This window comes from Narcine bancroftii, chromosome 1 (assembly GCF_036971445.1).
Source record: "Narcine bancroftii isolate sNarBan1 chromosome 1, sNarBan1.hap1, whole genome shotgun sequence".
Taxonomy (NCBI): Eukaryota; Metazoa; Chordata; class Chondrichthyes; order Torpediniformes; family Narcinidae; genus Narcine; species Narcine bancroftii.
The window spans coordinates 189,154,379-189,168,483 of NC_091469.1; the positions used below are offsets into that span (position 1 = coordinate 189,154,379).

Genomic DNA, 14,105 nt, shown 5'->3' on the forward strand with positions numbered 1-14,105 from the left:
CTGCATTTTGACTTAGACATTTCTTAACAAATGAGTTCAAGAACTGCATAGAAGGCCATGAAATGTGGAATAAATAAATTGCAAATCCTTTGATTTCACATTTCTGTTGTGCTGGAAAAAAATAGGTTTGTTTTTTTAGGAACCAGTGCAGTTGATTTTGATTTTGTGTGGTGAGACAAAATGGGTTTGAGAACATTTCCAGGTCATTAATTTGGGCAGCACAGTTAGTATAGTAATTAGAGCAAAGCTGTGAGAGCGCCAGTAACCCAGGTTCAAATCCTGTGCAGTCCGTAAGGAGTTTGAACGTCCTCCCCATGTTTGGGTTTCCTTTGGGTGTCTCCTACATTCCAAAGATGTACGTGGTTAGTAGATTAATTTGGTGTTGTGGCAGAGTATATGGATATGTTTCTGGGAGATAAATTGGGAAAGGTTTGTTAGAGTAGGTCACATGAAAACACTTTAAAACAGATCTTATTTAAAATACTGGAGCTCTGCCCCATGCAGAAGAAGCTGTCCTTGTGCCAACTGTGTTTAACCATAGCTCTTGTTATTATGAGGATGAAACATGTGACTCTTGATTTCTTGAACTAACTTGTCAATTTCTAGTTACAGCAAACTGAAAACAAGTTGAATTCTGAAGAAGATGACATTCTTCCAAAGCCAAGTGTTCAGAGCTTTTGCAAGAGCTTTGAAGAGTTCTCAAGAGACTTCACTAATAGATTGTTGTTTACAAAAGGCAACAGATGAAAGATCTTTCTGGAGCCGCAGTTTGTCTATAAGAGAACTTGTTGTTCTTGGAGGGTCATGTGGTTTTGTAAGCAGAGAGAGTCAAATGGTTTTTTTTCTCTGAGAGAGAGAGAGAGACACGCACAGAGATCACTTGTACAGTGTTACAGCAGCAGAAGCAGCTGTGACTGAAACAGGACAAGCTGGCAAGCTCATTTGTAAGACTGCCTGGTTAAAGCCCTTGTGGTTCATGCAAGAGGAGAGGACTGGCTGTCTAATGTTTCACTTGGAATAAGAGAAACAAAAAGGAACTCTGTGGTGACCTGAAAGAAAGAGGTTATCATCTGGAGAACCCTAAAGGGGAAAGTTTTGTCAGCAATACACTGGAGTGGCTGATGGAAGTAAATCAGTTGTGGATGTCCTGGAACAACAAGTTCTCTTCCAAACAATCTGTGGCTCCAGCAAGATCTTTCATCTGTTGCCTTTTGTAAACAATCCATTAGTAAAGTCTCATGAGCACTATTCAAAGCTCTTGCAAAAGCTCTTGAGGTCCCGATATGTCTAGCATGGGTCACAGCTCCAGAATTTTAAGATCTGTTTTAAAATGCTTGTATGTGACCTACTCTAACAAACCTTTCCCAATTTATCTCCCAAAAACATATCTATATACTCTGTCACAGTGTCCTGTAATTGGGTGGCATGGGATAATGGGCCAGAAGGTCCTATTACTGTGCTGTGTTCCTAAAATTAAAAATGAATGCCAGTAAAACTTTAAATGGGAGAGATATCAGTGTTCAACTATCATCCAAATTAAGATCAATACAATCGTATTTTGGCATACCAGCATCATACAGCAAAACTCTGATAATCTGGCATGTTCAAGAATTCTATGGTAACAGACTAGCAGATTTTCCATACCATGGAATTCTTTTGTTTAAAAACCCAACACATTTTCAATTGATTGTTTATGAATGTCATTCGGTATCATAAAACATTTTGCAGTGTTGAAAGGATGTTAGGAATTGGGGTGCAGTAAGTTGGAAGAGAACGTGGCAAATGTCACTTGGTGAATCAGAAGTTAAACCACAGGGATTTCTAATGGTTGCACATTGTCATGAGCAAGTCACAAAATTTGTTGCTTTGTGCCAGCATCACAGTGCAAACATTTATATAAACCACCTTACAAAACAAAAATAGTGCAAGAAAAAGAAAATGTCAAAAAATAAGGAGATGTCTGTAGTTGATTGTCCATTCAGGAATCTGATGGCAGAAGGGATTCCCTTTATAATTAAATATGATTCCATCACTCTTCCAAATAATACACACCAGGTCACAGCAATTACTGTTTTTTTTTCACCCAATAGAACAAAATTCAATAATTTGGATAACTCTAAACTGATTTCTGAAATAAATATATAAGAAATAAGAGTCGGCCATCTGTCTTCGAGCCTGCTCCACCATTTAATAAGTTCATGGCTTTTGTAATTTGTGCACAAGCACTCCCAAGCCTCTGTGCACAACAGGATCCTGTAATCTTTCACCGTTTAATAAGCTGGCTTCTATTTTCCCTTCAAAACCAGATGACCTTGCATTGACCAACACTGTACTCTATCTGGGAGATTAATGTCACTTAGTGAACTGATATTTATTCTCTGCAGATTCTCCACATCTTGTGCACAGTTTGCTTTTCCATTCAATATAGTGTTGCCATCAAACTAGGATACCATTGTTGCCAGATTTTGTTATCTTTCAATCAGTTCTGCTTGTTTCTTTAAAAATTAATGGGAGAATAATTTTGCTCAATGAACTGGCATAGATGGAGCAGGCTAAATCAGTGGTACTCAACCATATTCTTTCCACTCACATACCACTTTAGGTAATCCCTATGCCATTGGTGCTCTGTGATTAGTAAGGGGTTGCTTAAGGTGGGATGTGAGTGGGAAGGGAAGGTTGAGAATCACTGCTCTAGACTCAATTGTTACTGAAATATTTTGCTTGAGAAATTTATCATTGACCCATTTCCTTTGGAGTTAGGAAACCGTGCACAGAACTAGTCAATTGGGTACGATAAAAAGTGGCTTTCAAACTGTTTCTTTCCACCCACATCCCACCTTAAGCAATCCCTCACTAATCACAGAGCACCAACGGCATAGGGAAAACTTACATTGGTATGTGAGTGGAAAGAAAAAGGTTGAGAACCACTGGGTTAAATGTTTGTGATTTATGTTGGAAGGAAATGTGGATTCTTAGTGTTATCCACTGCTAAGAGGAAACAAAGGACTGTTGTTGGCACCAGTTCTGCATTGAGGGATGGGTTATAACTGATCAGCAGAAGAATAGAACGGGCTGGGACCTGTCTGGACTTGTCGGGAGTCAATTCTCCATAAGCAGCTGAGTCACAGAGAGGGAGCAAACATTTTGTTTTTACTTTTAAAATACAAGTTAAAGTTTGACGTGATTCAAAAACTAGCCACTTACTCGACGGTAGCTGCTGCTTTTGATGGGATGAATTGGTTTCTGGAAGGTATGATATACTTCTTGTTGGTATCTTTTTTAGGATGCAGTGTAAAGAGTACCAGCAGCCTTTCAAATAAAGAAAGATCACCATGTTGACCAACTTCCATGAACTCCTGCAGATTGGACAAATGCAGAACCCTGTTCTGTGAATGGACTCCTTCCTCAAGCAGGTAAACTGACTTTGATTGTTTGATGAAGGGCCTGGGCCCGAAAAGTTGGTTATTTATCTTAACCTCCAGTGGATACTGCTGAGTTCCTCCGGCATTTTTGTGCTTTTACTTCAATCTCACTGTCCGCAAATTTTCATGTTTCACTCCACTTTGGTTGTTCTTAGTTTAATCCCAGGAATTTGGCATTCCCTCACAAAATGAGAAAATCAAATGAGACTAGTGAACAAATCTAAATAATTGGAACATTATTACAAGTCATTTAGCTGTTGTGATTTAGTCATTGTGCCGATTTCAAAGGAATTTAACAATAAGTCCTGGGCACCATGCTCCTTTGTGGCAATAATAGAGACAGCTTTCTTAAAATTGAAGGGGCTATTATTGAACACAAGTCCCAAAAAGTGACTCAGCCAGAGTCTCTGAAGATGGAGCCTCCTTGTTGCTGTAGCTGGGTTAAAAGTACAAAGCGGGAGATGGGGGTGGGTGGTTAGGAGATAGGAGAAGCAGCTCAATTTATTTTTTTTTGCAGTTGAAAGCTATTTATAAAATTATTTGCATACATAATACTCAGTTATTCAAACCTCTAATTTTCATCTGTTCTTCCAATTAGGTCAAATAATAAGAAATATTCACTTCTGACATGGAGAATGCTGGTTCTTCAAAAAGTGTTTTCTGGAATAGTAAAACAAACTTCTCGAGCAATGATACTCCATCGCCTGCTGTTACTCAGACAATGACCACCATCAATGGAAAGTTCAATGAAAACCCATCAGTGGGAATTATTCCAACTAGATTACAAGTGTTGACTGATCAGGATGTTTTTTACAAAGGTTGTCACAAGGCTGGTGAACAGGTAGTGAGCAGCCAATCCAACAAAAGTAACCGAAAAGGAGGTATGGCATTTGGCAATGGTTTTTATTCAGCATTTGATCATTATAGCCAAAGCCAGATGTTACCCGAGAAGAAAAATTCACCAGAACCTTTAGTTACTTCTTCCTGCCTTGGTGCTCCTGGAAGTCTATTTGTCCAGTGTCTGGAATTGGAACAGAGCCAATCTCCTTCCAACAAATTGGAGAGGCTTAAGGAGCGAATAAAGGAACAAAGGAAGCTGCAGAAGGAACAGCAGTTTGCAAGGACTGCCTCAAACACATCTCAAGAACCATCTATACCAGTTCTTTGGCAGAAGACCCACAACGGTGATCGAGATAAATGTTTAGTCAGGAAAGTGACATTTGCCCCATCAGCACCAGCCTACAAAGGCAAGTAACCACTTGATTGTTTCAGGTATTATTGCCATGGGACTTCCTTTTCATATGAGGAACTTTAGTTTAATCTTGTTTTCTAGACTCTTTAAAAATTCCTGATTTAACTTGTACTATCATTGGTATCCATGTATTCAATTTCTTGGGCCCTTAGCTCTGAAATGTCCTCCCTTGAGTTTCTGCTCATTGATCCATGGAACACTACCATGCACAAACAACCCCCTTGTCCCATTAGTCCATGCTGAATTATTGACCTGCACCCAGACAATAGCCCTCCATACCTCTCCCATTTATGTACCTATCCATCAAACTCTCATCCATCACCTCTGTTGGCAGCTGGTTCTGCACTCTTACCACCCTCTGAGTGAAGAATTTTCCCCTTAAAGATTTCACTTTTTTACCCTTGACCCATTCCCTGTAGTTCTTGTCTCACCCAACCTCCATGGGGGGGGGGGGGGGGGTGGACGACCTGCTTGTATTTAGTCTATCTATCCCTCATAATTTTAAATTTCATTCATTTTCTGATAGTCTTCACTTATCCAACCTTTCCCTATAACTCAGCCACTTGGGTCCCAGCAATAGTCCTTGCAAAGTTTCTTTGCACTCTCTGATTTCTTGCTTGTCAGTAGGCAATCAAAACTGGTCACAATACTCCAAATTTGGCCTCACCAATGTAATCAATAAAACATCTCTTCTCCTGCATTCAATTCTTTGATTTCTGAAGGCCAATGTGTCAAAAGCTCATTTTTCACCCCCTAATTACTTGCAACACCACTTTCAAGGAATTGTGTATCTGCATTCCCAGATCTCTCTGTCTACCCCACAGCGCAATGCCCTACTGTTCACCGTGTAAATCCTACTCTGCTTTGTCCTCCCAAAGTGCAACACTTCACACTTGTCTGCATTGAATTCCATCTCCAATTTTGCAGGCCATTTTTTTCCAGCTGGCCCAAATCCTGCTTCCAGGTTGAAAGCCTTCCTCATTGTTCACTGTGCCAAATTCTTTAAATTCTATTCTGGCCAAGATCTCCTGGTCTTTGGATATATGGCTTAGTTTTGGATTTTATATTTAAAGTTTCTAACTTAGTACTTGAAGTTACCATTGTTGCCAGATTTTGTTATCTTTCAATCAGTTCTGCTTGTTTCAGTCTTGTCTTAATCTCCAGCCTTTGAATCCTATAATAAGGCAAACAGTTTATCAGGATCTGTAGAATTATTTTCCTTTCATCATCTGTTATGTGGGTTTTCAGGAAGGAAAATAAATTAACTTTTTAAGTAGAGTGTTCATCTCCTTAGTCCTGTTTGGGCTTCTGTGGTGTTGCAAATCTTGATGTTTACTGGACTAATTACCAATGTCAATGGAATTTAACAAAGCAATGTTGTGTGATCCCATTGCTTGCCTCCTTGAGAAAATAACTGTATAGGTAGACCCCCAACTTACAATGGGGTTCAGTTCTAGGACTCGCATCGTTAGTTGAAATTATTGCAAGTCTAAACTGGGGCGTCGGGAGCTCGGATGCGCAAGGGTCGGGGCATCGAGAGTTAGTATGCGCGGGCAGCTGGGACATCGCAAGTGTGGATAAACATAAGAACTCAAAATCATAACTATGGATTCTGACCATAGCAACTTCAAAATGTTGTAAGTCGGAACATCGCAAGTTGGGATCTTTCTGCAATTGGACCCCCAGGCTTGAGTAGCCTCACTTGAGAGACTCTGGTCATTGGCAACTACTCTTGGGTGCTAATTGTGCAAAGGTGAGATCTTTCAGCAGTATAAAAGAGTGTATGGAAAAACAGGTATCCAAAACCACAATATCTGTATAGACTAAATAACTGTATAGACATTCACATCGGGCACAGGTTAGACTCTGATACCAGTGGCCGCCTATCTTCAGCATGGTATGAGACAACAGTGATAAAGGTGCAAGTAGGCATATCGGGCACAAGGGACTCCGATACCAATGGCTGCTTACCCTACCACACTCTCCCACACGTGTACTCACTTCACAGACAGGGAGTTTCAAACACACTCCTGATTCCCTGTACCAACGGGGACGTGGCTCTCTGCAAGCACTGATCTTTAGCAGTACTACAGCTCAATTCAGTATAGTGCACACTTTATCTGCGACTCCTCCAGCGATGTTCACAGGAGTGATGTTTTGGGATTGGACCGAAAGAAATGTGATAGGCATCAATGTTTTATACTGTTCTGAGCTGGGTGTCGAGCCAATTATGACAGTAAGGTGTGCATTAATGGGTGGCTGGAGTCCAATCTTGATTGACAGGTGATGTGACTTCCAAATAAGTTTCAGACAGGGAGGTCACATGACCCTCAGTAATCTACTATGTTCAGACAGAAAGGCCATGTGCTCCTCCACAATCCACCTATAGCACCATACTATCTTGAAAGCAAGAATAATAGATAGAAAATTTTGTTTTGAGTAAGTTTAGGAGATCGATACTTATCAGTAGTTATACCCCACCTATCACTAATTAAATAACTGTCCATATATGTGTATGACGTGCAACACAGAGTTCATAAAATACAATGGAACATGAAATTCACAATCAGAACAAAAACCATGGTTTTTAATGCATATTGCATTTTAAAGACTACTACTTCAAGATGATCTGGCACCAGAGCTCACACACCAACCTCCTGCCATACATGAATGAGAGTAGTGTGGAGAAAGCCATCCCATTTGCTGCTTGGGTCTCTGTATCCTCTTGGCTGCTGTAAGAGGTCTTTGGAGTCAGCCAAATTATGGACCAAAAACCAATGATGCTGTTGAAAATGAAGTAACTCAGAAGACCAATATTGTCTGCATTTCTGGATAGCTTAGAAAATTAGTCTACACTATACTTTGACTTCATTCATTTCTATTAGGAAACAAGCTAGTTTAATATTCTTAATTTTTGTGAAGAGTGCATTACTCACTGCATAAGGACATTCAGATGTACATCCTAGAAGCTGAACACAACAAACAAAGAGAATTTGAAATGTTAGGTTTGATTGAAATATTTGGACAGCTGCAGGAAGTGCAGGGATCTTAGAGCTCCAGTGGCCCTGGTTCGATTCTGACCTTTGGTGCCATCTGTCTGAAGTTTGCATGGTTTCCCTGTGATCAACTTGGTTTCCCAACCACCTTCTCACCCCACCCACCTAATGCTCTAGTTTCCTCCCACCTATTTGGTTAATTGGCCTCTGTAACTCAGCTCTTGAGTAGGTGGCTGGAAATGTTGGGGCTGTTTAAGGGCATGTGTGTGAGAAAATTGTTATAATGAGTACAGGCCCATTGGACAAAATAATTACCACCTATGTCATAAGGAAACATGAAATGCAAGAAAAAAAACAAAGAAGAGATGGGGAGAAGCAAACTGAGGCAGATGGAGTATTATAAATCTCCCAGCCCCAAGTGACAGCTGCACTTGAAGTGTAAATTAGGATGTTGGATTGCTGTCTAAGATCAACTTTTCCTTTGAGCTTGGCTTTCTGGAAGCATGTGATCAATGAGCATACTTTTGAGAATATGCTTGGCAATTATTTTACACTTCAAAGTTGAAATAATATGATTAAAAAGGTGTTCTGGGTTGGGTGGGGTGAAAGTATTGGGTAAAATAATTTTGTGAAATTTCAGGTAGGTATTTGAGACCCGCATGTCAGCAATTGTGAAATAAACAAACCCTGAGACCAAAGTAGAGTGGCTTTTTGTCACTGTGGGGAATCTATTTGTGGGGACCATAATCACCTTCTAGAGAGTAATTAGACACTGACCAGATTTATTCTCTTTAAGGGACCTTTCAATTTCTCTTTGAGTCCTCACTGATGTATAGAGGATATGGAGACAAGAGATCCATTTTAGAGTTCCAAGCTAGTTTCCAATGGGATACTCTGGGCAGACCCAATGTTTTCTTATTTTAGTGGTTTCATAAGCATTTGGAATCTGCCTGGCGTCTAGGATAAAGATAATAATAGCTTTGTGTTGTTGATCCCACAAGGCTGTGTTTCTATAAATGGTTGAACTGTGGAAAAAGAAGAGTCTCTGTAAGGGTCAGCGGGTGGAGTTGTTACCTTTTCTGGGGAATGATTCTGATGACTCCAGATATGGATTTGAAGCAGCCACTGTTGCTCTTGAGTTGTTAATCTTCAGAATTAATCACCAATTCCCTATTACACAGAGATAGTGGTAATACAACTACATAACTTGTTTGGCTATTCAGAAAGCAGTTAAGAGTTTGGCAAATTGGTGCAGAACAGATGGTGCATTTTGGCAAGAAGGGTGGCTTAATAACTTCCCAAAAATACTTCAAGGAAGCAATTGAGTCTGTGCCAATCATGTGTCAGCTTCATGATCATTTTTTACCGACACCATCTATTTACTGCTGGAATCATTTCCCAGATGAATTCATAAATCCACAGTTGCATTTGGTTCAAGACTGTGGATTTTTCATCCAGTGAATTAACCATTGCACAATGTGCCCTGATGACCACAACTGCCTTCATAATGTAATCTCAACCTCATTGTGGCTCATTGTCGGTCGATCACATTTAACTTGTTCAACTCCTTTATTTAAACCCCACCCCCACCACAATCCCTAATAATGGTTTGCAAGCTCTCCACTGTTGTTTGTTCTCTCTTCCTGTTGTAATATAGTGTTATTGCACAGTATCAGGCAAGATATTTTAACAGAAAGTGTACTGCAAAGCAAGTGATAGCTATGGCCATTAGCCTGATGACTGTGCGACGGAAGAGTTAGCCTTGGGCCAGACATGTTACTCTCTCTCCTATCAAAGCAGGTACATGTGAAGGAAAGTGTCAATTGAATAGCTCGAGATGTATGATAATGACACAGTTGCCACATATCTCTGTGACAGGCCTGCATTAAAGATGAAGTGGTTCCTCCTGGGACCGATCAAATAAGTAATTATCACACAGTGTCAGATCAACATGGGCTAAGCTGCCTTATCTGGTTTGTGCTCCTGCACTCTGTAATCTATATATGTGCAGGACACATTTGTGGAGAACTGTCAGTGTGCATTGTGCAAGACTCCAAAACTGCAGAGGAGCTGCTATAATTTTCTGTTGTTGCTCAATCCAGATGAGTTTCAAGTTTAAATTAATATTTTGGCTTGGATTCATCACTCATCACTTTCAAAGAGAAATGGCTGCATGGAGTGAGAATTCAGAGAGGATGAAAATGATTGGGCAATTTAGTAGCATTGCTGAAAGTGACTTTATTTCATGAGAATAATTTGTAAGTAATGATTCACTGCCTTTTGTTTGGGGAAAAATTGCTCTGCATTTATTGGAGAAAGTTGCTCCAGTTCCTCTTTCCACTGGTTTTTAAATAGGCTGGTTGGAAATTTCTTTCTGACTTTTTAATGGTTCTTAAAACTGCATTGTGTATCATGCCAATTGTAATAGTCCTGCAACAATTGTGAGCCACGTTTGCAATATTCACAAAACAGTGATGTTTGGTTTCCCTAATAATTATTGTAATTGTGCATTGGTGGGTGTGTTAATTTCAATGTATGCTTCTCTGTTGTTCTGTAACTAGGGTCTGGCAATTGCTGGTAAATAGCCAAATAGCTGTTGTCTTGACAACTAGCTCTGAAAGGGACATGGCACATCAGAGTGAAACAGGATAGTCTGCAGATGCTGTGATTTGTAGTGAAAACACACCGAAATGCCAGAGAAACTCAGCCGGTCTTTTCAGTGTCTATAGCAGGGGTGTCAAACTCAAATTCATGGAGGGCCAAAATTAAAAACTTGGACTAAGTCGAGGGCTGAACTAAATATTTATTGAAATTTTTCAACAACATCTGCAGGTTTTCTCTTCTTTCAACATATGTAATGTTAAACTTTAGGAGGATAATGTTACAGGTCAGGAGTAGGTAGCTCAAGTTCACCCTTTGCTTGACCTGAGGGAAACCTATTTGGTCCCTGTGGAGATGTAGTCAGCATTCACAGGCTGTGTCCATTTTGGCCTGCATCAGGACTCAGCATTTCCTGCTCACTCCTCAGGCTCTAGGCCTCTATCCACCCATGACCCACCATCCCTCTACCTGACCAGTCCTTTACCCAACCTCTACTCACCCCTCACTCCACTCGCTCTGCCTCTACCCACCCCATCCTATACACGCCCCTCTACTGCCTCTCCCCTCAACCTGTTCCTCCCTCTACCCGTCTCTCACCCTCTAATCACCCCTCCCCTACTCGCCCTGCCCCTCCCCTTTTACCTCTTCCCTATCCACCCCTCCTTCTACTCATCCCTCCCTCTAACTGCCCCTCGCACCACCATAACTTCCCCTCACCTACACCCTCTGCCCACCCCTGCTTACCCACTCATTCAGGCCCAGCGCGCTGCCGATCAGCCTTTGTGGACAGCCACCATCTCTCTCTTCACGTGCAGGGCCGAACCAGCCATCCCTGAGGTCCGCGCGGGTGCAAGCGCTGAAGGCCGTGGCGACCGGGAGAAGTGCGCTCGCGCTGTGGAAGGGCCGTCCGGTGCCAGTCGCTTGGGGTTCGCGCTGCCCGGGGGCCGTGCGCAGCCTGCCATGCCCGTCGCGCCGACAGGAAATCACAGGCGCTCGCCAATCCGCCGCACCGCTCGACAGATGGGAGAAGTGGTTGTGCCGGGAGCCTTCCAACTGGCTTGCCGGCTGATGACATCGACAGACTTCTCGTGTTACAATTTCTCGTGTTACAATGGGGAAGGATGTGCAATGAAGGGGGAGGATGGTGGGGGTGACATTACCAAAAAACAGCATCGGCTCTCGCTGCAGGGAGGGCCACCTCTAATACATTTTTGAAATGATCTTGCGGGCCAAATATAATTATATCGCGGGCCAAATTTGGCCCGCGGGCCAGAGTTTGACATGTGTGGTCTATAGGATACAAAAATATATTGCTGATGTCTTGGGCCTGAGCCCTTCTTCAATGAATAAGCCAGAAGCAGGAAATCTCAGAAAGACTCAGAATTCAAACAATGGGAGAATCCAGACCAACAAAGGGTGTTAATTGGATATGATAAGGGATGAAGGAAGAATTTATCATGTTTGTGTGAAAAGAGACCATGGACAGACATGTCGGCAAGAGAATGGGATGGAGGATTGAAATGGATGGCCACTGGGAGATCCACACGATTGTGGCTTATAGAGCTGAGGTGCTCAGGCCCAACAAAATGTCAGCAATGCAGGTATAGAGGCTAAAAAGACTGGCTGAGTTCCTCCAGCATTTCGGTGGGTTTATGGCACATCATAAACAACATTTGACCAACTGTGGGAAAGTATTGCTGCTTGAAGAAAGGAAACTGCAATAATGTGAGAGGAAGGGGGGGGCGGTGTGTTCACAAGGACTCAGAGAAATTTTGTCTAGCTGGTGGAATACAACGGTTGAAGGAGGCGTGTTCTTTATGCAAATGATCCGCAGAGATCTTTCTTCATTACAGCTTGTATTACGTGCTTCCAATTTAGTACAATGGGGTTACCACTAATGGATAATATAGACAGGAGGGACTGAATGGTCACAGTTAACATTTAATATTTCACACAAGCACAACACAAGTCACAGCGAGCAATATTTCAATACATTGGAAGAACTGAGGGAAGGCTTGTCACAGTCTGTTCCAGAATTCAAAACCTTTGCAAAGACATTGTGATTTTGCAAGGGAGAACCATCCTGACTGCTGAAGAGGAAACAGCCTTTTAAAGCAGCCCTTGTGGCCAGCCATTTTTGATGAATTCAGAGCAAAGCATGCTCTGTGAATGACTGGGCCTTTTCGGTGGATTGACTTGTGCCAGGTGGGTCTTTTGGGAAACAAAGTGCTTCATTTTGTTTGTGACTAACTGTGAAGGTCACTTGGAGAGACAGCTTCATTTTAAGTGTGACTAGCAGTGAAGTTACTTGGAGAGACAAGTGCTAGGCTTGGAAGGTTCATGGAGGCCACCCAGTTCGAGTCTTGCCAACAGTTGTGACCGCAGCTCATGTGGATGGACATTTCTTCAAAGGTAACTCAAGAAGTATTCATGAGTCTGTAGGCCATTTCATGTCAGGCCTCTGCCTGGAGGCCGGCTACAAGCATGGATCGAAACTTAAAACTTTCAGACAGCAGCCCTAAAAAGCTGCTCCAGTGTCCCATTCATATCGAGAGGTGCCTCGTAGCACCCTCCGGAGTTGATGGAGGCAGGGATGCCTTTAGTGATATCTATGTACTGCTGCTGCTTTGTGTAGAAGTGGCTGGCCAGCCCACTGATGACTTGACCCCATGTAACCCCTCCCCCATGACCTGGTCATAAATGTTGACCTCCCTCCCCCCTTCCATTCATTTCAGCACATGGAGTTGGGCCAGCCAAAATCTAATGTGTATTAAAGCCTATCGTTCCTCACTCAGTCTTTTTAGAGTCATTGATAGAGTTTATCAATTTAATACACATTAATTTTCCACATGGGATGGACAAGCTGCTGAGACCCAACAACCTTGAAATCGATCCAGAGACACCTGGAGCTGCTGAATAGTTCGAGCAGTGGATTGCCTGCTTCACAAACTTCCTCGAAGTCACAGCAGGCCTGGTGGACTCGGATGAAAAGAAACTCAAGGTCCTGTAAGCTAGAGTTGGCCATCGAGTGTACCTGGTGATCAGGAGCTACACGATCTATCCAGAGGCCATGGCTGAGCTCCGCAACCTCTACTGACCCCGGGTGAATGAAGTGTACTCGCAGTATCGACTAGCCTTGAGGAGACAGCAACCTGGTGAGTCCATGGACGAATTCCCCTGAGCACTGTATGTCCTGGGGAAAGAATGCTGGGGTACTGCTACAGCCCCCATGCCCGTAGCCCAGAGTCTGGAAGAGTGGTCTGAGATACCTGCATGGCACGAGTTGAGGTCTGATTATATTCATCAGCGACTGCTGGAGGAGGACAAGCTGTCCCTGAAGAGAGCATTGCAGCTTGCAGGACTCTCGATTCGGCCCAAAGCAATGCTGACGAGATTGCCGGTCAGAACAGGGCCTCCACGTGCGGACCACAGGCGCCGCCATGTTGGGAGCCAGCGTCACAGATGGCCTCCACGATAGCGAGCCACGACCCCACCACTGCTGCCGCCGTGATCAGACACCCGAGGTGCCACTACTGCAGTCAGCTGATGCACTTCAGACGACTCTGTCCAGCTAAGGGAGGCGACTTCGGGGTGCGGAAAGAAAGGGCAATACCAGCATGTCTGTAAGTCGTCCAAACCCTCCCCAATGACCAGCACGTCACTGAGATCACATCCAGCCCTAAACGGCTCGACCACTTGCGTGACCCGGGAGTCACCATCTTACTCAGCGTCTCCTCTGCCTTCCTGGGTGACATCATCTCCACCTTCTGCTGCCTGGTCGATGTCACTTCCTCCTTCTTCCTCTGATGCGACAACATGGTCAACATGGAGGCC

The 14,105-nt window shown here is 42.9% G+C and overlaps 1 protein-coding gene across 1 annotated transcript in view; it reads left to right on the top strand.

The window, feature by feature from the left end:
* The first annotated feature begins 4,031 nt into the window (after window positions 1-4,031).
* Window positions 4,032-14,105, top strand: part of LOC138753238 (uncharacterized) — a 94,537-nt gene continuing 84,463 nt past the window's right edge. The window contains exon 1 of the mRNA XM_069916044.1: window positions 4,032-4,669. Within this exon, the coding sequence (XP_069772145.1) occupies window positions 4,051-4,669 (619 nt within the window). The 5' untranslated portion in view covers window positions 4,032-4,050. The remainder of the gene's footprint in view (window positions 4,670-14,105) is intronic.